Below are 26247 nucleotides of genomic sequence, written 5' to 3' on the forward strand. Positions count from 1 at the left end.
TGCGACCTAAAAAATAAGTTGCGACTTTGTGCGGCCCGGAATTCGATATATCGGAGTAGGTCATTATCGAATATCAAAATCATGACAGTATCGATATATCGATATTCTTCGATATGATCGATATTTTGCTCAAAAATGAAGTGATTTAGTTTTTATTGCCGCCGACACAGAAAAACCTGCCGGCCTAATAAGATGAATAATTGAACTAAGACAAGCAAGAGCGCAGGGCGCAATTTCAAAAATCTTTCTAACATTGAATACATCAAATTTTCATTCATTTTTATATTTAAAACACGAAAGTATCAAAAATATCGAAAATATCGAAATATTTCACTTTTTTTATAGAAAGTTCATTATTACTGTGTCAAAATTATCAATATCGATATTTATATCGAAAACTGCCTTTCGAAAATATCATGTTTTGCATCGAATATTGATATATCGATAAAAATATTGATATCGATCGTATTACCTGATTACGCCGATGTTTTTTTAAGTTGACAATGCGTTGTTACCTTATTGGCGGTACCTAAAGTGCCTTTTTCTTTTATTTTGGGCTTTTTTTGCGAAATATCTCTTTTAGTGTGTTTATCGGTCGCCCGCCTTGCCCCGGGTCTTCCAAATTGAGTTGCGCATCTCGGCCCAGGTTTTATGGAAAATTAAAATCGCTTACGACTCAAGACGCGCACCTCGGCCCAGGTCCTCAGAGGAAAAAAACGTCATTTTCGACCAGTTCTTGTAAAACGCTATCAGCTTAGAACTTTTTCTTATGTCAGGAATGCTCTTTATTGTATCAATTTAGAATTGGAAAAAGTAAAATATTCATAAACAGTGTGCCAAAAAAGTTCTTCGGAAATTCATAAGTAATCTTTAGCGTCCGAGGCTTCATCATTGGCTTGATTGGATTTGCTTGCTTAACTTCAAGCACTGAAGTTGAAATTTCCACTTTATGGTGATAGAAAACGAGAAGCAGTTGCCGGGCCAACGTACGCGACTTGAAATCAATATAATTTGTTTAATCAGCAGGTGCGACCATCACGACTCCAAACGGGCAAGTCGCGACCATCGCGACCAAATAGCTTAAGTTGCGACTATGCGCGACCAAAAACTTTGGCTCCAAAAATCGCAATTAGCGCGACCGAAAACAAATTAATCATGACCACGGTTTGCTATTTAAGCTTTGAATGTTCGGGTTGAAGTGGTCAAGTTATGTATCAACCGTATGGGTCGAACGATGTCGTCTCTCGACTCTCTTTTTGTCGAATTAGATTTTGGGTCTTCACTCACTAATGAACGTTCCTTGATTTTTCACAGGTTTGAAACACACAGCCATGCTTATTTGGGTTGGAATGCGTTGTTGACTTGTTCGTTGTATTTTGAAGTGCATAGTTTTTTGGTGCCTGGATCTTTCGAAGTGTGCCTTTTTATTTGACCATCGGTCGCGCACCCGGCCCGGGTCGCACTTTTTAAGTTGCGCAACTCGACCAGTGTTGCGCACTTTGAGTAGCGCACCTCAACCTGGGTCTTCTAGAAAATTAACGTCATTGCGACTTAGAAAAAATTCAAATTGAGCGTGCCAGGTATATTGTTGAACTTGACCACCTGTTGTACACTGAAATTTTCTATTCGGCAGATTTTAGACTTTCGAAGGATTGGTTTCGACAAGGCAGTACAGTTTCTTCGCGATCGCTATCATACGAAATGATTTCGCTTAATTCTTCACTAGCAACCCAGTCTTCTTCAATCAATCGGCTCACAAAAAAGTAGTTGTTCTGAGCAAGCTATTTAAGCAAAGAAACTTTGAGAAAATTAAAGTTATTCCACATAGTGAGTAGGCTCGTGAAAAGTTTAGCACATCTAAAGAACATAATAGCATTAGAGCTGACTTTTATTAGAGTAACCACATAATTCTGCAAACTCTTTTATAGTTACATTTCGTCCATTTAGTGTATAGACGCTTTCGAGGAAAATCTTCCTTCTCGTCTGCTTTTCAAGGAGCACTTCAACCAAATCCGAATCGTCGTAATTCAAGGCGAAGTGAAGCGCATTTTTCCCCATGCATGTCTGAAGCAACAACTTGTCAGGGAATCCAGCCTGAAACAGAAGCCTGAACACATCTGGAGGGCAGCGGCAGTAGCTGACGAGACAGAGAAGAGTGACGTCACCTCTAGTTAAAAGAGGGTAAAGACCGGACAACTCCTTCTTTTTTTGTTCTTCCAGGTTCAGTCTGAAACCAAAACGACAACTAATACAAGTTGGAATACTCAATTGCTGCGCAACTAGCACAGGAAATTTCCTATCCCGATCACTCACAAATAAAGAAGTAAGTATGGCTTTTAGAGTAGTATGTTCTCTTCGCGCGATCGTAGGTAACTCGTAATGATTCGAATTGTATTAATATAATTTGTAATAACAATTGCCTTTGTTCAGTTTGGAATTATTTCGGAACCGAAGTATATAGCGAGCCGCGAGCGATATCAATTGCGAATTGTTTTCTTAACCCTAGAACTTTCTGAAATATTTATTTTTTAATTTGAGCTCTAAACATCAGTAACCGTCAGAAAAGATATCAGATGTTATAACAGTTCAGTTCTCATGTAGCAATATGTTTAATTCAACGCCAATTGTCTCGATCAAATTTTTTTATGTTCTGCGCTCTTTTGTTTCAGTGTGCGCCAGACAAAATAGCAATCACAAGGTCAACGCAGCAGGTCCTCAGACAGAACCAAAGACTTCACAAATAAACTCAAACTTGTCCCTATGTCATTTCGACGTTAGATACCGGCCCTCTCCCTGGGTTCGTTTAGCGACTCCTTCTTGCCTCTTTTTATCCTTGAGGTTGATCATTTTCGGCTTTAGATGCCGGCCCTCTCACTGGGTTCTTTTAGCGACTCCTTCTTGCTTCTTTTTATCCTTGAGGTTGATCATTACGCCACACATTTTGGTGGCCCCTTTTCGCTGCCTCGTCCAACGTCGCGTGGGTTCACCAAGTTCCCCTTATGTTCAAAAAGTCGGTTACCGATGTCCCCGCTCACTCATTTTCCGAGGATTCGGTCGTAAAGTTTCTCCTACTTTCGTCCCCAACTATTTCCTCATTCGTCGTTTTCTCTTCGCTAATCGCATCCGTCCGTTGGTTCTCGTCTTCATCTTTGCTGTACTCGTCGCTGCTCGTGCCAATTTTTCGTCGCATTTTTCTTGTTGCGCTCCTCTGCCCCCGTAGACACTAGTTTTTTCTGTGTTTCTCGTTGCGGCTGTTCTGCTCCGGTCGGTAAACTTATCTCTTTCTCCGCCGGTTCGGCCATCTGCATTGTTACCGCTCGTTTTTCCTTGGCTTTCGATCTAAAGGAAACAACGCTTCATCTTAGTAGAAATCCTTTTTTCAATTGAACCGTATGTGGAGTTATTTTCTTCGATTTTACTAAATAGACGTTTATACTTCCATGGATCTTTCGCGTTTCTGAACTCGGCTTGTTGGTACACAATAGTAGTAGTCTTGTGTCGTTTCAGCAATGATGGTGCGCTTTGGTGTGACAGCACTGCATCCGTTTCGCCAGCTCGTGCTCGGCTAGTACTCGAGGTTCAGTACTCGTCTAGTACTCGTCTAGTCTAGTACTCGTCTAGTCTAGTACTCGTCTAGTCCTCCTATTCTGTGGGACATACACTAAATCACTTCTCTTCTACCAATCCAAATTCATTACGACTTCTGGCCCTCCACTCGCATCATCTAAACATTTTAATTTATGGCTAATAACATAGATCCAATCGAGCTTTTTCAATGAATGACATTTTTTTCGTCAGATTTCGGAGTCCGGTATTAGTCTCTCTTCCATGAAACGCCTTGAACGGTGTTAAATTACTTCTAGAGTGTGGTACGAAACGTAATGCGCTAAACGCTCTTGATATCATCTTTTTTAATTTTGAGTTTTTGTCTTCTCGTAGTCATGTTAGAACCTAATTTTTCGTTTAGCCGATGGTTCTTTCGACCATACCTGTAGTGCATGAACTTATACCAGAGGTTTATAAGTTTGTTTCCTTCTTAGCTGCAAAAATTTAGTATTTTGTTCAAGAAGAACCCGGACGCATGGTCCAGATGTAGTTTCCTTGGGTGCCCATGTGTTTTGATATATTTCCTCAGGGTTTTTGGAGCGTTTTGTGAATTGTAGCTTGAACAGACATAAGCCGAAGCAGACATCACGAAAATTCTTCCACCGCTACTAAAACATATAGTCTTTGCCTTCTTACGTAGTTGACTGGGCCCCCAAGATGCAGTGGACTAAATTGTTCGGTTGCTTATGTTAATAAGTGCTATCTAAGTCTTCTTTCGGTATATCTGGTATGGGATTTTTATATGCTTTCAAGCAGTGTTTGAAGAACTTTGCTGTAGTTGATGGGACCCATACATCTTTCGCCGCTGCGAACATCTTGTCCATCTTGTGATGGTTGGAGCGCAGTCTGTTTAGGATTCACGTGTACAAGACCTTCAGGATCACCAACCGGCGATTCATCCAGAGTCAGTTCTCTCTTACTGAAAAATCGTTATAGAGCTGCACGTTGTACTGCCCGTGCCAGGTGACAACTTTTTTTGCCCTTGAATTTTTTGGTCACTGATACAGTCTCTGATGGTCTTCAGTATTGGGTCCATTTCAAGGTTGGCCTCCACGAGCTTTACGTTCGGTTTTTCCGAGATATCTAGCTTTTTCACGATTCGGTATTTTTTGGGGACCATCGGGTACGCACTTTTCACTATTTACAAGGGGGCAAGAGAGACCCGGGAACTGGTTGGGGAAGGAAATGATGGTAATCATTTACTTTGAAGCGCTCGATTTCAGTTGAAGCTTTTGTGGTGGGAAGTATTACTTCGATGGCAGAGTCTGGGCTGAGACTAGGGAAATGATTTAGCACGTGATTGAGGACACTTTTAGATTCATATTTCCTGTTTGAGTTGACGCACTTGCAATTGTTGAAGTTTTAGCCGCATAGTATTTTTCTGGCGAGTTGTAAGTTGACATTTTAAGGACAGAGGATTTCAACTTTTGATTATTTGAGCAACTGTAATTAGCTGACTGAGAACAACGTTTGACTTTGGTTGAGTTGTATTTGCATTTATCCATGGGTATGCGAATACGTCGCTTCTGACTGGCTGATCGTCAGTTGCATGCTGTCACGCTCTCTCGCGAATGTGTATGCATCATTTTACAGTTTGCATATTCAAATTTTTCAAAATCCGATTGAACATGTGTCTCTCGCGTGGTCGGAAGCATGATCGTACGCCCTCAATCACCGGTTTTTTTGGAGTTTTTTTGCTGTTTGATCTCTAGGATTTAACTGGTCCTGAGGATATAGGGCTTCATTAATCATCTTGATTTAAGCTGCATTAAAATTTGCGTCATAGTGGGCTGCGTCCGGTGCTGCTGCTGGGGGAAAACGTGATAAATAGTCAGTCATGCCTATTTCTGATCCATGGTGGTTTTCTACTGTAAAAAGGTAGGGTAATAAGCGATCGTACCACCAATTTAGTCTACTTGAAAATGTTTTTTTTTTACTTTAGAGCTAAGAGATTTTTCTGATCTGAGAGGAGTGTAAACATTCGCCCGTAAAAATAGTTACGAAAGGGTTTGGTTGCCCATATTACAGCAAGTTGTTCTTGTTCGTTTGTCGATTTTTTTGTTGCCGCCATAGGATATCTAGAGGCAAATGATATTGGATGCTGCCCATCCGAATCGTTCTGCTCTAAGACGGCCCCCAAATTGTCGTGACTGGCATCGCATACTATGCGAGATTCCCGAAATTTCTCGATTTGTTTGAAATCAACAATAATCTTGACCCACCATTCAAGCTGCTAAAACGGGTTGTCGCATGCCGGCGTCCAAATGATTTCTTTTTTTTTTAAATTCAATAACGGTCGAAATGAAGAGCCAACTTCTTCTAGTTTTGGTAAAAATTTATTTAGATCTTTCACCGCCTGAGTCCGAATTTATGGGCTTTAGATTTTTGACCGCCTGAGTTTTTCTGACCAACAGTGTTATACCGTCTTCCTCGATTTTGAACCTAATCATTCACATTCGCTTCTAAAGAATTCAAATTTCCGTAGCTTCAGAGCAGCATTGGCTACATCCAGTTTTTTCGGGACTTCGTGGACTTTCGCAGTGTGTTCAGTTTTTCTGCCCTTAGAGACAGCTAATATGACGTCTATAATTGCGTTTGCCTGAAAGAAATCTTTGAGTTTGGTGTCTATTAGTTTTTGAACTAATATATAGGTGACTTCGGCGTGCACGCATCCCAAAGTGTTATAATAATCAATGGATTCTTCTCCAACCCCCACTTTTCTTTCTGCTGATTGCGCCATGGTGTAGGTGTGAAAACACGAGGTTAAATATGTTTATGTCAAAGGCAACTGTATCGTTCAAAATACTTTTGTTCTGCACTCTTTTGTTTCAGTGTGCGCCAAACAAGATAGCGATCACAAATTCAATGCAGCAGCTCTCCGTACGGAACCAAAAACTTAACATATTATCACGAAACTTGTTACTATCTCAGCTCAAAAATTGCTAGTTGACCAGTCGAGAACTTTTAAACTACGTGCACAATCATTTGACCACATTCTTGAAATGTTGGACTAAAATTTATTCCAAAATTCAAAACAAATGACGGAAAAAGTGTGCTTGCGTGGCTTTTTTCTTTGGGCCATTTTTGATTTTTTAACTACCAGATTTGACTGAAGTCTTGTAGAATCAAAAATTTTGATTCTTTAGGCCAAAATTAACAAAAGTCCTTGAATTTGGGCGAAGTCCTGAATGTTTCGATAGGCGTTTAAACTCGATGAAATGGTTTTGATTGCTTTGAAACGTCATAGAAACGTCATAGAATATATATTTAAAAAATTGGAAACGTTTGAAAATTTTCTTAAATTCATTACCCAATACGCCATGAAAAGCGCGAAAAGAAACAATTTGCGTCTGATAACGTATTATTGAGAGCCAATTGCCAGCGTCTGTTCGATTTGGATTGATTTATTTTCCCGCTAAAACTTTAAAGAAATTGATTTGTATTTATCCATTCTTAAATTTTAGTCGTCTAAATAGTCGTCATAAGCTGAAATTATGGAAAACAAGTCAAAAAGATCGCCAACGTTTAATCCAATCGGTGTCCAACTTATGTCAGTCATCTAGCCTGACAAAAGAATCGACAGCTAAATACTGATACTTCTGGCAGTCACATTAGGGCACCGCAAGATTTACCTCAACACATATGCTTTTCTTGATACAGGAACTACAAAAAGCTACAAATGGCAACAGGCAGCACCACACCTACAGCTTGATAAATCCAACCATCAAATACAGTTTCCAAAGCAAGTTTCTTCAATTTACAAACAAGTAACGCTAAGATACAGAACATTACAATCCTTTCATTTGGAAATGTTTTTTTTTTGCGTTTGAATTGCAAAGTGATCTAATGAAAGAGGTCACCAACCTCAATGCAGTGGTGTTTGAAAGATTGCACAACATCTGCAGCCATTGAGACCACCTCAAGAATATATGTTTCTTAGACTTCAACAACAACGACGTCGCCCTTGTGATTGCAGCGGAAGATATCAACTTCAGCCCCAAAACCATCATCAAAGAATACCAAAATGCTCCTCGATTAGCCCTTGCAAGCCCAGGACGGATAAAAGTAGAACCAATCAACGCCATTACCAATTTCTCGAGCCGTTAGGCAGCGGCGACTTCAATACAGTACCAACGGATGACAAATAATTTCCGGAAATCTGACAAATGGAGTCATACGCCACATCGTCCGAAAAAACAATGTCTTCCAAGGAAAGAAAGCTATGGAAACAGTTCGGAAAACTATATAAAAATACGGCCATCGCTACCAACTCAGATTTTTGTGGAAATTTGAGGCGAATCGGCCGAACAACTACATAGCAGCAATTGGCCACTATCACAGGACAAAAAGACAACTGAGAAGAGTTCGAAAAGGCTCAATCTCTCCTAGACGAAAATACAATTGACAAAAAAATCACAAAGATTATATAAGGAAGTTACAGCAAGACGAAATACACGTCAGCATGAAAGACTTTACTCGAACAAGTTTAGAACTTTCCGTGATTTATTTGTTTCTCACTGGAAATGATTTTTTCTGCAATCTACAGAAATTAATTGCTCATTTTGGTGGACAAAAAGAACCCATCTTTACCAAATTTGACGGAATGTACATGCAGATTTTTGTTAATTTCGAAGAATTTTCGAGTATGATCGATACGTATTCGGAGCCATAGGCTCTCTTGCTTGAACAAAGTACGCATTAACACATTGCCCAGTCCACAACGCAGAAAACTATCCCTCCATAAGAAAAATTGTATGCGAGAACTTCTACATGGAAGACTTTTTCGAAGCCATCGAAGACATCGACACAGCAGTAATAAAAACTGACACATACTACCACAAGGAAGCTTCAACCTAGCGAGCGATCGGAGAATTCCGCAAATAACAACAGAAGATCAAAGATCTAAGATAATAGAAGAAATCAAGGACCCCAAGCGCTTCATGCGCAGTTCGGGAAAACTATGTAGAATAAGTAACGATACACTCAGCTTCAACAATGACAAATTACACTAATTCATCAAGATTAAACTGACACAACGTAACTTACCACTTGCAGCCCCATTTATTTTGACCCAATTAGAATATTACAGCAAGAAATTTGGAGAAAACGATTGATCTGGGACGACCAAATATTATTTAATTGATACGGAAAATTCCCAAAATCTCGACAAAAAAAACAATCTATAGACGGCGGAAATACCTTGACAATCTACAGAAAAAAACGATTGTAAATACCTCGACACTACTTTAGATACAACTATGACAACCTCGAACTTCATGTGTTTCCACGAACTTCACGTGCTGCGACGGGGAGGGCTTAGCAGCAGTCCTTTATTGTGTGCACAGAAACAGTGCCGCTCAGTAAATCAGCACCGAATTTGTTCTGGCAAAAAATGGAGTACAGAACAACAGCACTTCGATGAATACAGTGGCCCTCGTTTTCTAAAAAATGCGTTCGACGGAGAACAGTTCACTTTTAGTCAATTTTTTTAGATAATTTTGAATACAACCGATACCTGGACAGGCTACTGAACGATACCACAAACTCTTAGCTAATTGGAATCAGTTGTAAGTTGATGCAATCGAGATAAAGAAAACGCGTATTATACTAATTTCTAAGACTCCAACGTGTTCTAAAACTCGAACATGTTAGCCAAAAAATTGATTTCTTGTATAGCACAAAAATCACCAAAAAATATTTCGCGGATTTTTTTTTATAGAATACTCGAACTTTTTAATTAGTTTTCGAGTGCAAACGAATGTTATACTCAAACTAAATTTTTTTCAAAGTTTTTCCGTTTCTCTAGATAACTTTGTTCAAAGATGCTCAAAAAAAAAACCCATTTTTTTAAATTGCAATACTATATACAAGTTGGGTAATGCATGATCAAAAAAAGTTTTAACCTCAAAAGTTTAGCAGCTTTGAACATTTTTGCTATAATTTTCTTACAATTCTGCAATCCACTGAGTTTTTCTCCGAATCAATATGTCTTTCTAAATTGTTAAAATATATGCATTTTTAAGGCTAACAAAAAGATATGCGATTTTTCAAATATCACTGCATTAAAATAGAGTAATGCTGACTAACCACTTTTTGTTGATTCATGAACCGATGCCTAATTTTCAAAACCATTCTATGAACTGTAACTGTATGTTTTTGCTTGAAGGTCATCTTGAAGTTTTTAGTTTCAAATATTGATGTCAGCTGTTTTCATTTTAGCGTTTTGTTCTTCGGTGATTTTTTGTTACTCCAAAAATTCTTTTAGATGACTCATGTCTAGGCTTTTATGTGACTGTACTGTATGTGGTCATCAAACATGCTGATCTAGCTAAAAAGAAATCATAAAAAAAACATATATGTAATTATTTTTTGTTGTGTGAGCTACTGCTTCGCAGTTTTGCCACAAAAATAATCTGAAAAAAAATCTATGCTCAAAACAGTTTTTTGAGCGGTTTTGTCATAAATTTCAAAAGATTTCTGAGCGGTTGGCTTAGCCAATATTCCTCAATTTGTTATTTCAAACCAGCAACTTGAGCAAATTTAGTGGCGCGTTTTGAAGAAAACAGGATGAGTCAATGAGCAGCATTTGCGTGAGAAGACCGAAAGATTAATATTTTAAATTATCTAGATTAATATGGGTCTAGATTGGTAGAGATATTTCAATACCAATCAAACATGTATCCAAAACCAGGACTGATTTACAACTATGTGATCTGTGCTGCCTGAGTCTGTTGTAAAAAATTGTTGGCTGGCTCGACTGAAATTGTTTTTAATGCTAAAGCTTGAGGAGAATAGATTACCAGGATTTTCATTGGTTTTTGATCGACAAAATGAAGATATAGGCCCCTTTTCACTACACGCACTACAAGTTAGGTACTGCTTTTTTCTGCATTCCTTTCTCCATGTGTCCTTTTATGCCAAACTCATAGCAAGTTACTGTTTTTGGGGAATTTTGATAATTATTTTGATTAGAGTCTGGTGATGATTTATTTGATTTCAAGAAGAGTTTTGAACGACCTGGTTCTTTGGCAGGTTTTGCTATGTGCTGTTGCTCGTCACCTTCACGAGCTGCACGGTTTTCCTCGTTGTTTGTCAGCATGGTTCTCAGTACCACATATTTAGCAGCAGGATTGAAGCTTCCCTGCACCACAAAGTGTTCGTACCGTGAAGGCAGGCCATTCAATTACATCGCGTTCAACAACATCACTGACACCTTCTCTCCGGTGTGGTTGAGGTTCAAGTTCAATTCCTATGCGCGTATGAAGAACTAGAACATCTCTTCATTTTCTCTGAGCTGAAGGCGTGCAATCTGGCGCATTACACTGACAACTGTGGTTGCCTCGTCGCTCTCGAACCTCTGCTTAATTAGATTTCAAGCAGCTCGACCTTCACCTTTGCCATTCATGTCGACACAGACATGCCAGATCAAAATGAAGCTTGAAGAATCTAGTACCATTGCTAAGTAGCACCAGACCTCGTTTTCCGGTCTTTCGATGACACCTAGTTGTTTTTGGTGTGCAAGCAGATCTACATTGTATTTGGATTGATCATCGGCGTTTGGTGTAGCACCAAATGCTGTTGGCTTGACCGGATCTTCGTCCTCATCTATGAGTTTACCATTGAGGCCTTTCGTCTGACACAATACCTCAAAACGGATGCTCCAGGTGGTCATTGGGCTTGACATTTAATTTACGTCCCTTTCTTTAAAAAAAATTGATCAGTTTTAGTCAAAGAAAGTTACTGCTGTTCAAAACGTATAGTTGTTTTTCATAATATCATGAACTTGGTTTGATTATGATTTGCATCAATCGTAAAAATCAAAATGTGCAGGTTAACAAAAGGTCAGTTTTGCCGTTTTGTAATTGTCAACGTCAAGTTTCAGGTTAGTTTGTTTTCTATAAAAATTTTTGAGTTTTTGAATAATTGATCTTCTACTTCTCTTCGATATCATCTAACAGCCCCACTCAAATTGTTCCGGCTTTTTAAGGAACAATATGGAAATCCGTTTTTCTCAATAAGTTAGATCGGTTTAGATCGGGTTAGATCGGCTGCTATTCCGTCTGTCGGCTTGTAGATCAAGCAGATCACTTTGTCTTTGCGAGTATTTCCTGCGAGTATTTTTTGCATCAAAATGCTTGTATCGTTTTTGCATGATTGGGCTCTGAGCAATTTTGATGCAGCTCTGGTTGTCTTCTCCAATTGGAGTAGGTTTCTGTTATTCGTATCCCATTTTGCTTCTTGAATAGCTGAAGCCAGTGACTTGTATTCGGCTTCACAAGAAAAAAGTGAGTCGGTTGCTTCTTCACTTGCCATTTTATCGCGAGCTTGTAATAATCGCGAGCCATTTGTTTCCGATCTTATAAAATTGGCCCGTTGTAGACCGTTTGTCATTGGAATCGACGCTCCTTTCATCGTCAATTTCGCCAAAAACTTCAAAATCGTGGTCCTTCGAGTATGCAATTCTCGGCCTTTTGGTGTGCTGGAGGTAGCGTAAGACATTTTCACTGGCATACTAGTGTTCAGCAGTTGGGGAATTCATGAAACGTAATAAAGCATTTACAATCCACAAGATATCAGGCCTAGTTCGCTTAGGTAGTAATAACAATGAACCAACTAAGCTTCTATACTGTGTTATGTTCGCTATTTTTTTTTGAGCCTGTAACAAGTTATATATTTACTTCGGCTGGTATTTTTGACGACTTATAACCTTGCAAGTAAAATTTTAGGAGGATGCTTCTGGAATAAGTCTCTTGATCTAGGGTGACTGCGTTTTCAGTTTTCCCAATTCGCTTTCCTAGAAACCACTCAAGTTCTTCTCTATCATCCATTCGAAAGTGTTTTGTATTGTGGTCTTGAGATTTCCTATATCTTGTTCAGTATAACCTGCTAGAATTAGGTCGTCGACCCAACTTAAAAACATACAACTTTCTGTTTTCTTTAGTCTTATAGAAAAGGCAATAGTCATTTTTGCTCCTAATAAAATTTTGTTCAATTAGGAAGTTTGTAAGTTCTTGGTACCATTAGTGCGCTGCTTGTTTCAGTCCGTACATTGAATTACAAGTGGTGTTCCATTTTGAGAGTAATTTTTAAAATCTTCAGGTTGCTCGAGATAAACTTCTTTATCCGTTTATGGATGAAAACGTGCTGATTTGACATCTTAGTGAATTGAAATTTTCCTTAGCTCCTAGAGTAAGAAGTGATTGCAAGTTTTCTGGTTTACTAGTGGGTGCATATGTTTCGAAGTAATCGAGACCTTCGACTTGATTAAATCCTTTAGCTCCATATCGAGTTTTGAATTTATCAAACCCTTCACTTTTTGATAACTTCACTTCATAAACCCGTTTACCTGGAATAACATCAATGTCCTTAGGTTATCCGATTAAAACCCATATTTGAAACTCAATTAAAGAATGTATTTTGTTTTGCATTGCTTTGTGCTATTTGTACTGGGCGCCAGATTCTATTACCTGCTTGTATGTTTCGGTTACAAAAAGTTGTGTTAGTTGTTCAGTGTAATTGGTGTACGATTTGCCGTAACGTTCTGAGGGAATTCGAGATATGTCCGATCGCTTAAGATTTCGATTGTGCTTCAGTGCATTTTTTCGTTTAATTTTTATACGGTCATGTTCATACCACTGATCAGATGCGTCTACGTGAGCTAAAGCAATTTTTAGTAATGCACTCACTACAGCAAGTAGTGATGGGGTTTTTTGTTTGCACTGCACAGGTACAGGAATTTTTGAAGGCCTAGGTTCTATGTGCTGAATTGCAACTGTTGGCTTAAAAGAGACAGATTTTTTTGCACTTTTTTGTTTTACTTTAATCATTTTGTTCCACACTTTCGCTACTACTTGATGATTTTATCAATTGATGATTCAACATCAGATTCTGAGACAGTTTTTTCAATTTCACTAGATTGTGCTAAATATAATTTTTTTCTTTGGGAACATTCGGCTCCTTTTTTCAGCCTAAAATAATCACAAAAATCTATCTTTTTTTTTTGTATGTCAAATGTTTTGTGGTGAGCAGAAAAAACGTGTTCATTGAAGACTCCACTCCTTACTCTATGTATGCGTCTGTTTTCTAAGTTTTGAACAAAGTTTGCTGTTCTATTAGCATTGTGTCCAATAAATATGTTTTTGGGCCATTGGATCAAAATTTGATTTTGGCTTATCATTAGTTTTTACATAAACAAGACATCCAAAAACTCTTAAATGTTCATAATTCGGGTGTTTTTTCCATAATTTTTGAAACGCTGAAGTTTTGTTATTAGATTTTTTTTACTGTATGACGATTGTTGTTGGCTGTTTTGATAGCTCTAACCAATACATTTTGCTAAATTTTGATTGAAGTAAGAGACATCTAGCCAATTCAACTACTGTTTGGTTATTTGCTTGTACCGTTGTACTACTCTATTTTATTCAGGAAAGGCAGGGACTGTGAACTCATGCCCAACACCAATTGCGTTGAATTATTTGTTTTTAAATTAAGTGCCATTGTCCGTGCGAAGAGTTTTTGGGGTACCATTTTGTGCTACAAATTTCTTAAACTTTTTAAGATTTTCCCTTTTGTGTTTCATGTACATAACTGCTTCATAGATGCTAATGTTGTGGACAAAAATTATTTAATATTGGAATGTTTTAATGCTTGAAGGAATGAAGGAATCACTGGTTCCAACAAATAGCTAAAAACTTGTTTGAGATTTGCTTTTGCTCTGTTTTCTGGGGTTTTTGGAACTGATTTCCGTGTAATTTTAGCAAAAAGAGAAACTTTGCACATTTCGTCAAGCGGTGAAACCTTTGATGCACTTGTGGCTTTTCAGTCCGTATATTTTAAGAGACCAGATCTTTAATGCCACATTTGAAGCTGGTTCTCACGAGCAAGTGACTGGTTTGTTGCAAGTGAATGATGCGATGAGTTGCATATTAGATGCAATATAAGGAAGAACAAAAAGCTTTCCTTTTTGAGAAATGTTAAATTTTGGTCCGTTTTCTAGTTGCAAAAAACTTTTAGCCTTTTCGTGTCTGACTGAATGTCCCTTTTGAATGATGGTTAAAACAGAAAAAGTTTGTTCTGTAGTTTGGTACATGAAGTACGTCTTTTACTATGAGACTCTGAATTTTTTCTTGTGTCATCTTAGTTTGAACCTCAACTCCGCCTTCTCCTAATACTTCTGTGTTCCCCACCATCTGAGTTGGTTATTTCAGTACTCAGATTTGAAGAATTTTTAAACCAAGACTTATTTACAACTATGTGACCTGTGCTGCCTGAGTCTATTACAAATCTTTTTGATTGGGTCGACTGAGTTTTTTTTTACTGTTAAAGCTTAATAAAAATAGATTACCAGGTTTCTCATGGGTTTTGATCGCGAAAAAGTAGGTAAATGCCCTTTTGACTACACGCACTACAAGTTAAGTACTGCTTTTTCTGCATTCGTTACTCAGGTGTCTTTTTATGCCAAATGCATAGCAAATTACTGTTTTTGGGGAATTTCGATAATTATTTTGATTAGAGTCTGGTGATGATTTATATGATTTCAAGAAGGGTTTTGAATGGCCTGGTTCTTTGGCAGATTTTGCTATGTGCTGTTGCTCGTCACCTTCACGAGCTGCACGGCTTTCCTCGGTGTTTGTCAGCTGGTTCTCAGTACCACATATTTAGTAGCAGGATTGAAGCTTTCATGCACCACAAAGTGTTCGTATCGTGGAAGCAGGCCATTCAATTACATCGCGTTCAACAACGTCTCTGATACCTTCTCTCCGGCGTGGTTGAGGTTCATGTTCAATTGCTATGCTCGTATGAAGAACTAGAACATCTCTTCATTTTCTCTGAGCTGAAGGCGTGCAACCTGGCGGATCACACTGACAACTGTGGTTGCCTCGTCGCTCTCGAACCTCTGCTTATTTAGATTTCAAGCAGTTCGAACACCGCTTTTGCCTTTCCTGTCGACACAGACATGCCAGATCAAAATGAAGCTGGAAGAATCTAGTACTATTGCTAGGTAGCAGCAGCAGACCTCGTTTTCCTGTCTTTCGATGACAGCTAGTTGTTTTTGATGTGCAAGCAATTCTACATTGTTATTGGATTGATCATCGGCGTTTGGTGTAGCACCAAATGCTGTTGGCTTGACCGGATCTTCGTCTTCATCTATGAGTTTACCATTGAGGCCTTTCGTCTGACAGAATACCTCAAAACGGATGCTCCAGGTGGGAAGTCTTCCTGGGTGCCAGTGAATGATAACCATTTAAAGCTGGTATCCATTGAAAAGATTGCTAATTGAGTTAAAGTATCTACTCTGATTTGAATGTTTGAAATACTGAAAATTGAAAATTTTCAACATTGAATCACTGAGGGTCTCAAATTGGGCCCATAACCTGTTGGAAACAGGATTAGACAATGCGCAGCGTTTGCGCGAAGAGACAGTGTGATTGATACTTTGAATTATCTAGATTAAAATGAGTCTAGATTGGTTCAGAGATTTCAATAGCGATGGAATATGTATCAAAAACTGGGTTTTTTTGTAGTCCCCCAAACAAATACATTGTGGTAGTGGTGTGATGTTGGGTCATTCGACTTTCAAACTTCCATAGTTGTGCCTGACATGACTCTACATCACTTTTTTAAAAAGCTGATCATTTTTGGTGCTGTTCAAAATGTTTAAGTGTTTTACATAAAGTCATGAACTTGGTTTCATTAGTATTCACATCAATGGTAATCATCAAATTGTTCAATTTAACAAAAGTTCAGTTCAACCATTTTGAAATTATCAACGTCAACTGTCAGGTTAGTTTGTTTTCTTTAACAATTTTTGAGTTTTGGTATTCTAATTCTCTTCGATATACTCTAACATGTATGAAAAGAACGCACGAAAGGCGTTAAAATCTCAGGCAAAATATGATTTGTTTTTGAGGAAATCGCTTAAAAACGCTCAAGCTATATTGCGATGTGGTCGACAATTATAAACTAGAATTTATAAACCGACCCTTTCATAACCACTGACCTGTCAAATATATGGAGTGCCCACTCTACTGCTTTGGCTTCTCCAGTGTAGCATGCTGCATACAAAAGACGTCCCCAGTTTTTGATGAATGTCGTCAATATCCGTGATCCTAATCTCTCGAAACACCAATCAACACTAAACTTGTAGTTTCCAGCAATTATAGAAGCCTCCAGGATATCTAATTACATGAAAAAGTTTTAATGCAATGACACTTATATGAGAAACACAGAGGCATGGTCGTGATCGTAGTACAAAAAAAAACAATTATCTTTTATCTCTTTAATCGCCAAACAAAACAATTTATAGTAAACGCCAAATTTTTTCAAGTTTTTTTATGTGCTCAAATAAGTGAAACATGAAATTCAGTCACCAAAATTCAAGCTCAAGATACCAATAGTGCGGAATGTATCGGTGCATAGCAACCATTCGTGAAGCAAAGCGACCGGTCTGTAATTGCCAAACGCCGCATCTTTAACTAATTTGCTAGTTGTCGCCATCTATCCTTAGATTCTGCTATTTGTCTTTTTTGCGAGTTGCTTTTGTTGCGAGTTGTTTTTTACGAGCTGCTTTTTGCTGCCAGTTGTATTTTGTTTGCGAGTTTTCGTTGCTGGCCGTAACATCCAACCATTTTTCACAACTATTTAATAAATGCAGCACCTAAAGACTAAGTGTACAATTTCTGCCAACACCAATACTCAAAATCTCTAAAAGTTTTAGTTAAAGAGTTATACAAAAAAAGTTAGTGTAAATCATAAGAATGTTAACTCACCTGATGCTTTTGGAACGGTTTCTAGTCTATGCAAAAATGGGATCCATTCTGCCATCATCGCGTATGTTATCAACTGGATGAATTGTTTTCCTACACGTTCAGACAACACCTTCACAAACGCATCCAGTTTTGGACCATCGAACGCTGAAATAATCTTCTGGATAGGAAGATCCTTCTTTCTGTCTTCACCTGGATACAAGTCCAGAAGTTGCTCGAATAGCTTTTTATTGGAGTTCATGATTGAAATTTGGAATAGCTTTACAACAAAGTTTTTAGTTTTTTTGTCCCACTCGCTAAAAGGTGCCAGAAAACTGAGATCTATTTGGATGTGATTGGCGGCATCAATCAAAATGTTCTCCCAATAACCTTCATTTTCTTCTAGAAAGTTCTCAATTCGATTGTAAACAGTATCTGCAGCAAAGATGCAGACTTCGTATTGCGCTCTCGTGATTGCCAAATTCAGGATTCCGAAAGTCCTCCTGTCGTGAATTTCATGAGGTAAGTCATCTACTATGATGATTACTGACCAAGCCTCACAACCAGTATACGGTGCTGAAGTGAAGTTTGTTCGAGGAGATACTATTGTAAGTTTGACTAAAGATTCCGATTCAAATCGTTCTTTCCAAACTTCTGGCTTATCGCTAAAGACGAGTGCTCGTCGATTTGAGCCGTAGCATAGTTTTGTGTAGTTTTCGTCATTCAAAACTAAATCAGCAGCAGAAGATATTTTTTGAAGAGCAATTTTGGTTTGTTTCGATGTGAAACACCCAGGGATTCGAACACTAGTCCGAGTAAAATCCTTCGTCTTATGTATGAAATTTGTGGAGAAAGTGCTAATGTGATGTGCACTCCGAAAGGAAACATTGAGGGTTTTGATTTGGAAATTGGGAAGCATCGTTCTTTGGTTGAGTTTTTTCTGGACTGTATGTTGACCGGCCATTAGGTTAGTTATCCAGCATTGTTTGGCATGGTAACAGCATTCAAGATATCTCATATGAAATCGGTCTTGGTCAGCTAAAGTGTCAGTTGATTCCAAATACAACTCGTCAATCAGTATTATAGATTTGTGTAAGTCTGACACGGAGAATTTTTCACCCCGTAGGACACCGACATGACTATGCTCAAAAAGTTGATCTTACACTATCGTTATTGAGACCTAATTAAACAGAACTTTTTCTGGAAATCACTCAAAGAAACTTCAATTATGCGAGCGACATTTACAATTGCTAAACTGTTTGAAGGGGTACATTCAAGTTTGCAACTGGCCCACGAGAATATCCAAAATAACTGGTACTTCGTAGTTGATTATCGCAAAAACATGAAGCTTTTCTCATTCTCACAGGGTTTTGTTTTAAAAAAACACATTTTCTTCAGGTTGTTATGGGAAAAAAATATGTTTTTATTAAAATCAACTTCAGAGTTCAGAAAAAGCATTTGCAGACTATGCCAAGTTCTCACTTGGTATGGATAAACTTATTCTTTTTTGACCAAATTTTCTTACATTTTATAAAATTTAACTGACCAAGGTAAAACAAGACTTCTCGTATATCAGGGCAAAGCGCTGAATGTTTCGACTGCACTTATGACCAATTGAAAATTTTTTTGATTGAGTAATTGGCAACAAAAATGAGAAAAGAAGAAGAATTTTTTTCTTCATTTTATCCTCCTGCACGTTAAGAAAATGTAAAGGGCGTGTTTTGCGTCTGTCTCGTATTGTGATAATAGGATTAAATTTCTGGCCTCAATTCAATTTGGAACGCATTAATTCGCTTCTTATGCGCGTTATGAGTACGCAAAAAATTGCACTTTAGTTATCCTAAATTAGCCAAATTAACAATTTTCGAAAAACCACCGGTGAAATATCTTTTTAAATTTGAACTTGAGATAACATCCTTTTTTAGATGGTATAAAAAAATTCCGTCAAAAACGCTCGGTTAACAAGTCGAAAAACGACTGAAAAAAACCACACCAAGCATAAAAACTCCTCACTTTCTTCGAAAGTGGGAACAATCAAATAAGTATACCACTGTTGTAGAATTACTGTAGTATTGGAAATGCTACACTATTTAGGAAGGATATTGTTTTAATTGCTTACATAAGATTCAAGTGGACTCTTTTATATTCTAAATTTGTTCACATCTTAAGATGAGAACGAGTTTTTAATTTAACATTTAATTCAGTTTTCAACTGAACAACTTACTAAAAACTTTAAAAGTCAAATCAAACCTGTAACTTTTTGAATTCTAAACTGATTTTTTATACTATTTTAGTTTTATTAACTTTGAAAAAAGGAAAAGGTTGTAATAAAGTTCATCGGATGATCGAAGAAATTTTATATTTAGCCTTAACGCCAGTCAGACGGAGTGTGCCTATTGTTTTGGTTTTGACAGTTGATACATCCCCCACTGCTCTGAAAATTAAAGTAACTAAAGCAATTGAAATTAGTTATGATGTCCCCCAGTTAAACTAAAATTTGATTTTTGATAATAAAAAATCAAAAAAAATGCGATGTTTGTCTCCTGATCAAAAGAAGGATACTAGATTAAAAGAGGACTGAAGTCTAATAGCAGGTGCAGGGAAACCCAACTAAAATTTTCAGTGACTCTAATTGTTTTTGCCAATACAAACAGCTGAACTTTTCTAATTTTTCCTATTCTCTCTCTAACAAAAAAATTTCTCGATCGTTATTTTATTTTAGATTCACTCAAAACTTAAAAAAATTTGGCAAAAAAAATTTGTAAAGTAAATAAAATAACTATGACGGACACTGAATACAATCATTCTTGAGTCGGGCACACTTCCCCAACTGACATCGGACACTGGTCATTCTACCCGTTCTAGACGAGCAAAGTGCAGAAGGCACTAACTTTATTCCATCTTCTCTCCACTAATTCCCAGCCAAAAATTGTGAGAGAAAAGTTTTAAGTTAATATATTAGAACTTCCCTCCATTTCGTAAAAATTAACCATAAATGAACAGTTTATAACCTTCAAACATTTCCATTTAATCATCCTTTTTAATTTATCGGTTTATAAAAATATCAATTTAACTCCAGATAGGACCAGATGGACTATGATCTTTGATATAACCAGACTCGAGACTTGTTGCGTTAGTTAATAATTGGAACAAAAGGATCTATCAATGACCCATTGTTTCTTAATAGTAACAGACAAACTGAGTAAAGAGGATTAAAAAAAGAATGCGTAGACGAAGTTTTTTTCGATTCACTCGAAAAAGTGTCTCAAAAAACAATGGATTTCGAATAGACACAAATTAACAGTTATCTAATTAAACAGAGTGTTAAACTAAAATAACCAAAAAGCACAACCAAAAAGTTCCCAATTGAAATAGCATATGTGGTCTATTATTGTACATATTTGTTCCTAGTGCGTCCTAATTATTGCCTTCCTGTTTTATCGAGTTTTTCTAAAGAAAATGTCAAGTATGCAGATCGATGTCTCGGAAATACATTGTTCACCATCATACTAATTTTGGATCAAATAAACATCGTCCCCTAAATCGCTATAGAAAAAGAAAGATGTTAACTTGGTGTCTACTTTTTTTAAATTGTCTGTCAACAATGATCAACCCATGGTTTTATTTATTTACAGTTATTCGCAGTTATATTCCCATTTTACCCAGTAATCATCTTCAGCGTCTTAACTTTTCAACAGAGTGGAATTTTTTAATTTCAAAAAAGATTGAGCTTAATTGCCAAACAAACAATCATAACAAAAATTGTAACAAATGTGTAACAAAAATTCAAAAACTATTTAAATTTTTTTTAAAAAAAGTACATATTTAATTTAGGTTTTAGGAAATTACGACTCTGAGAAAACAGAAACTATTGGAGCAAAACCTAGTTTTCTTTTATTTTTTAAGTTAATAATTTGCTGAATTTTATTTGTTGTTATTGTGTTCAACTTGTTGAGCTGCATATGGGCTTCGGCTATGTGGGTTAATTGGTCCAAAGTAAAAAACTTCAGTTTCTTTTTTGCATCTGGTGGAATATTTTGACTTTCGGAAAAGTTGACAATTAACTCCTTGAATTCCGTCTTTTCTGACGGAAAACTTATGATTACATGTTCGAGACCATCTTCGTTCATTGCTGCATAAAATGCTTTTGCCAGCAAAACTGCAGTCTTTCCCGTGCCAGGTTCTCCCACCAAAAAAAGTTTATTAGCGTTTTCATCCAGTAATCTGTGCTGCTGGGGACTCAGTACGATGTCGAGAAGAGAAATTCCAGGTGCTGCGTTATTGGCTTCTTTCGAAAGTCGATCATCGACTCCTAGGGGACATCTGACGGGAGGATCTAGGTCCGAACTTGGGTGACCATTATCAAAGTTAAGCAGATATGAGAAAGATAAAATGGCGGCAATATATTTAGTCAGTTTCCTATTTTCCTCGCTCAAATTCAAATCTTGCGCAACGTCAGAGCTGAACAGATCATCGGTACTCAATGCAGACTCCTGAAGCTGAAAGTTTGCATCAAGTTCAAACAACTTAAGAATGGGAGTGCTGATTGTGTTATTGAGTATATCTACGTTTTCGCCAGTCATTATTAAGATTTGTTTATTTTTCATAATTTTCAACTTTTTCAGAGATTTATTTTTCTGGTCAATGCTCGCCTGAAGGGCTCGTTTGGTAATATTTGTGAAAACTATCACTAATCTAACTGACTTCTCAGCAATTGCTTTCAACTCGTCATCAGGCAACTTGGAAGTTTCTCTGAGAAAAAAGTAGAGAATTTTCTGCATGATGTACTTTTGCCGCAGACTTTTATCATCTGATAGCTTGTTCATAGCGGTAGATGTCGGCGACGAGGGGTTTTGACTCCGACCCACTTCGAAAATAGTGAAAAAGCCGTTGTCCACTAATAACCAATCAAATTCGAAGAAACAGTTGCACGGTTGTCTCAGCACTTGGTTTAGATGATGTTCTTTGTAGCCATGAATCAACAGACCCCTAGGGCTCTTCAGGCGCGAGATCACTTTTTGCTGGAAATCTTTTACTTCTCCCAAATAAAGGTTGGCCTCATCAGAAAGAGAAAAATCGTTTATTTTTCCAAGCAAGTTTTCACAAATTCTGTCGAAGTCAGGCAACATTTCTAAACAGTTTTCTGTTCGAGGGAAATAAGCTTTAAAAAGATCAAGTGTACCCTCTATGTCTTTCAGAGTGATTGGTTTCGAGCCCGCGCAATTAAAAAGTCTTCGGGTAATTTCAAATCTGATCTGAGAGGGAACTTTCAGGATTAGGGCTTGAAGCAGAGAATGTGGGGAAGAGCAAGGGTTTACTGGTTGAAGGAATGTTTTGCGGCGAACTTCAATGGAGTCATTCGTCAAAATACAAGCTGCTCTGATTTCAAAAATTGGGCTCTTTGGATCATCGGTAAGATGAATATGGAGATCTTTGCTCAACTGTTTAACAAAGGGATCATTTTCAATCTTAGCTTTTGACCAAAAGACAAAAACAATCGGTATTTTACCATTTGATTCGTTAAATTCAAAAGGCAGCTTTTCGAAAAGGGCGTTAACTTCCTTTAGATGGGATAATATGGTTTTTTTCGTTTGCTCAAAGGTGCTATCGGTGACCTTTTCGATTTTTTTAATTACTATTATGCGGTCCATAAACGAGCCCTTCGCAGTTGGAATAAAGAGATTTGCGAGTGGGAAGGCTTTGCTGTCGTACAATTTTCTGTTCATATCAAAGATTTCAATCTCGCTCTCGTCTGATGGTAGTTGTTTCAGATAAAATCCTGGTATGCGCAATAATTTTATCTGCTGAATTGAAAAGTTATCGCTGCCGGAGGCTTCAAAATTATTCTGGTTGTCCGTACAACTTTCGAGACTATGAGGCAAAATTGTAAGCCCATCAGAGTGAAATTTAGTGGCATTCAAATCCGAAGCCATAACTAACAAATTGAACTAGCTTCGCTTGAGACCATTAAAAATAATAAATAATCAAATTCCTTTAACTTTCGTTGTATGCTAAGCCATATAGCTTCCGAATTTCATGAGTTTTCAGTTCTCGTACGATTCTTGCAGCTTCAAACGTTTTCAGTTCTCGTACAATTCTTGCAGCTTCAAAGAATTGGCTACCGTTTTGAGCTGAGTAACAGAAACCAATTTTTTTGGCCATTACGAAGCCAAACTGTAAGTTTTGTGAATTGTAATTGGATTCCACAACAAGGACACTCTAGTGGTTCTTCTTGTTATCTTTTGTTTTTTATCGTTCCGACAAAATTTTAACAAGTTTATAGAATTGTCTCTGGATTTCAGAGACCTACACACACCAAATTGTGCGCCGATACAGCTTGGCTTCGTAATGGCAAGTATATAACAACTTTTTGGCACGTACCACATTTCAAGAGGTTATGGGTAAAATATTTGCGCATAGCGGGTTGAGCCCTTAATGTTCAGACTGTCACTTAAAGCATCTTCAAGTAGTTTTTAGTTAAGAAATGATTAATTTTGAAAAAATATATTTACAAAAACTTCACACTTTCAGACTTTTTGTGTATCTTCCCCCTCATGCAAAGCTCATAACAAAGTGGTGAGTTCAAAAACGCGTTGTTTGGACTAATTCATTTGATTCAGTTCAATTTCAACTGATTTCTTAGCTAGCTTAAGTTACGCTTGATTATGTAATTGATAAATAATGAGCATGGATTATCTCAAATTTGTCCAATTGGACTTTTTGGTTCCCCATAAATTTACAAAAAACAATACAGGTAAAACATTTTTTTTTTGATTTTGACCTCAGGACATCAATATAATTGAATTGTTAAAAAATTTTTTATACAGTTTCGGAATTGACAGGAGAAAAGAACACCCGGTTCACAATTTTTGATAGCTAAATCATTTGCTCTGCAAACCCTGAAGTTAGCGTGATAAAACAGTTGAAAAAATCTCAAAACTCACAACTTTGTAGTTTTTAACTAAAATATAAAAATTAATCTCACCTTTTTAAAGCGATGAATGAATCGGTTGGGCGAAAGTCTGTAACAAGTGACAATTAGAAGCAAATCTTGTTCAGGTTTTGATTTTATCTAATGAGCAAAATGGTCGAACCAGATACACTAGACTTATGGACAAAATGGTCGAACCAGAATTAAACGCAAATTTACGTTTATGCTCTCAAAAACGCCTTTTTTCAAGGTCTATATTAGACAACATTTATTGAGAATTTCACCAACTTTCTCAGATGGAACTGATGCAATTGATCTAAGCTACACTCTCTGAACGTTTCAATTTTTGATTTGAATCACTTGCCAGTTTCTCCAGGTCTGAAAAAACCAGTTTTCACCATTTTTAATAGTTATTTGCAGCCATGTGAAATAATGAGAAACAACAGAGCTCAGGAAAGTTATCACACTGAACAATGAAACTTACTCGTTTAAAATGTTTCACATCGCGTGATCTGTTTTACTACTCCGCTTGTTCAAAAAAGTGTTCACTCCCTTAGAAACCTTATGACAAATGATGAAAACTGGTTTTTCTGGAAAAACTGTTAAAGGATTCAAATAAAAAATTGAAACTTTCAGAGTGTAGCTTAGATCAATTGCAGCAAGTTGATGTTAAAACTTTGGTAAAACTCTGAATAAATGTTGTCCGAAATGATTCTTGAAATAAGACAATTTAGAGAGTAAAAACCTAAATTTAGTCCACTAGTGCATCATAGCGCAACGAAATTTCAATAGCCGAGTATAGTCGAATTCAAATTCACAACATTAAAAGTCGCATCATAATATTTCCTAAACTATTTTGTGATACTTTCATTAAAAAATTTCAGCAAAAAGTACTGCTCGACTGAAAATTATGCATCAGAGCATTGTCGCAAGCAACAGTTATTCGTGGAGAGACGTTTACTGTAAAAAAAATTTCAAGAAATTGTTTGTTCAATTGTTTAATAAATGTTAGCAAGTTTAAATAAAAACCAACGCTTTATCGGTAAAAACCATCGCTTTATTGTAATTGAAAAGTTTTTCTAGGGCGCATTGCGGATTCTAATGAAAATTGCACATTTTGCTCTGGCTAAGCATTGCACAAAATATCACGTAAAAATCATGCTTTTTTATTTCAATTTTGTTCAAAATGCATAGTCGAACTTGTTCAAAGGCCGAGTTGGTCGAAATGTAAAGTGGCAGCAGCGACCACGGAAGGTGCTGGCATCTAGCTACCGGTTTCTCCGCTTAGTTCCACTGCGCTCGGTTTCAATTTGAGACGAATAATGTACGTGAATCAGCGTTATCCGCTTTGGCATCTGTAATGAATTGTCGTTTGTAACCAAACTTTAAGTGGATAATGAAACAAAGGCATTTGTATAAAACATTTGCTTTATAATCAGATGTGCAATGGATTTGTTTCACGTCAAAAAGCATGATCAAAAAGTTGCAATGCTATGTTAGATATGACGAAAGAGGCTCAAACGAAAGCATGAATTATTTTCTGAAGTTACGGTGACGCAACTAGATACTAAGGCGACTGAAAGTGAGCGTTTGTTAAAAATAAACTAATTTATCACCAACAATCACTGTATTCAATGATACATAGCTGATTTAGATTTTTCGGACAAAACGAAAAAAGATAAATTTATAACGCGTTGTTCTCATACTGCGTTGACCTTTGACAAGGAACGACGGGGGCACATATTGCTTAGAACTTTAGCACATTTGATCTGGTGCAACTTGTTTTGCGAATTACGCGCCCAAAATTTTACCCCGAAACCAATCAATTTTAGCTTTTTATACTCAAGCTAAAGGTACGACAGAACTACCGGATCAACTGCTGACAAACTGTATCAAAGTGACCCTCTTATGTAGCCCAACAAAGTTTAAGAATAAAATAAATCAAAAATTTTGAGCAAAACCTTT

The 26247-nt window shown here is 37.1% G+C and overlaps 4 protein-coding genes across 7 annotated transcripts in view; 2 read left to right on the forward strand and 2 right to left on the reverse strand.

The window, feature by feature from the left end:
• LOC134853411 (serine/arginine repetitive matrix protein 1-like) overlaps positions 1-26247 on the forward strand; it is a 458950-nt gene that overhangs the window by 262652 nt on the left and 170051 nt on the right. The gene's annotated exons all lie outside the window — the stretch shown is intronic.
• Positions 1-26247, forward strand: part of LOC134853413 (Golgi-associated PDZ and coiled-coil motif-containing protein-like) — a 340830-nt gene that overhangs the window by 262652 nt on the left and 51931 nt on the right. The gene's annotated exons all lie outside the window — the stretch shown is intronic.
• The window catches only part of LOC134853417 (uracil phosphoribosyltransferase homolog), a 253203-nt gene that overhangs the window by 152344 nt on the left and 74612 nt on the right, over positions 1-26247 (reverse strand). The window lies entirely within an intron of this gene.
• On the reverse strand, positions 1862-25859 carry LOC134853224 (uncharacterized). Its single transcript, XM_063869185.1, has 5 exons — positions 25483-25859; positions 21300-23482; positions 17376-18490; positions 16607-16784; positions 1862-2227 (listed from the first exon to the last, which is right to left on the reverse strand). Exons 2-5 carry the CDS (start codon positions 23282-23284, stop codon positions 1876-1878), a joined length of 3630 nt encoding a protein of 1209 aa, XP_063725255.1. The 5' UTR covers positions 23285-23482; positions 25483-25859; the 3' UTR covers positions 1862-1875.

The sequence above is a fragment of the Symsagittifera roscoffensis genome, chromosome 8 (assembly GCF_963678635.1).
Source record: "Symsagittifera roscoffensis chromosome 8, txSymRosc1.1, whole genome shotgun sequence".
In the NCBI taxonomy this organism is placed as follows: domain Eukaryota; kingdom Metazoa; phylum Xenacoelomorpha; order Acoela; family Convolutidae; genus Symsagittifera; species Symsagittifera roscoffensis.

Coding starts and splice junctions, on each gene's coding strand:
- LOC134853224 (XM_063869185.1), bottom strand. CDS start 23,284: ATGGCTTCGGATTTGAATGCCACTAAATTTCACTCTGATGGGCTTACA. Junction 18,491..21,299: donor GCCCATATGCAGCTCAACAA/GTTGAACACAAT, acceptor TTTTGAGCATAG/TCATGTCGGTGTCCTACGGG. Junction 2,228..16,606: donor GCACTCCATATATTTGACAG/GTCAGTGGTTAT, acceptor TTTTGGTTTCAG/ACTGAACCTGGAAGAACAAA.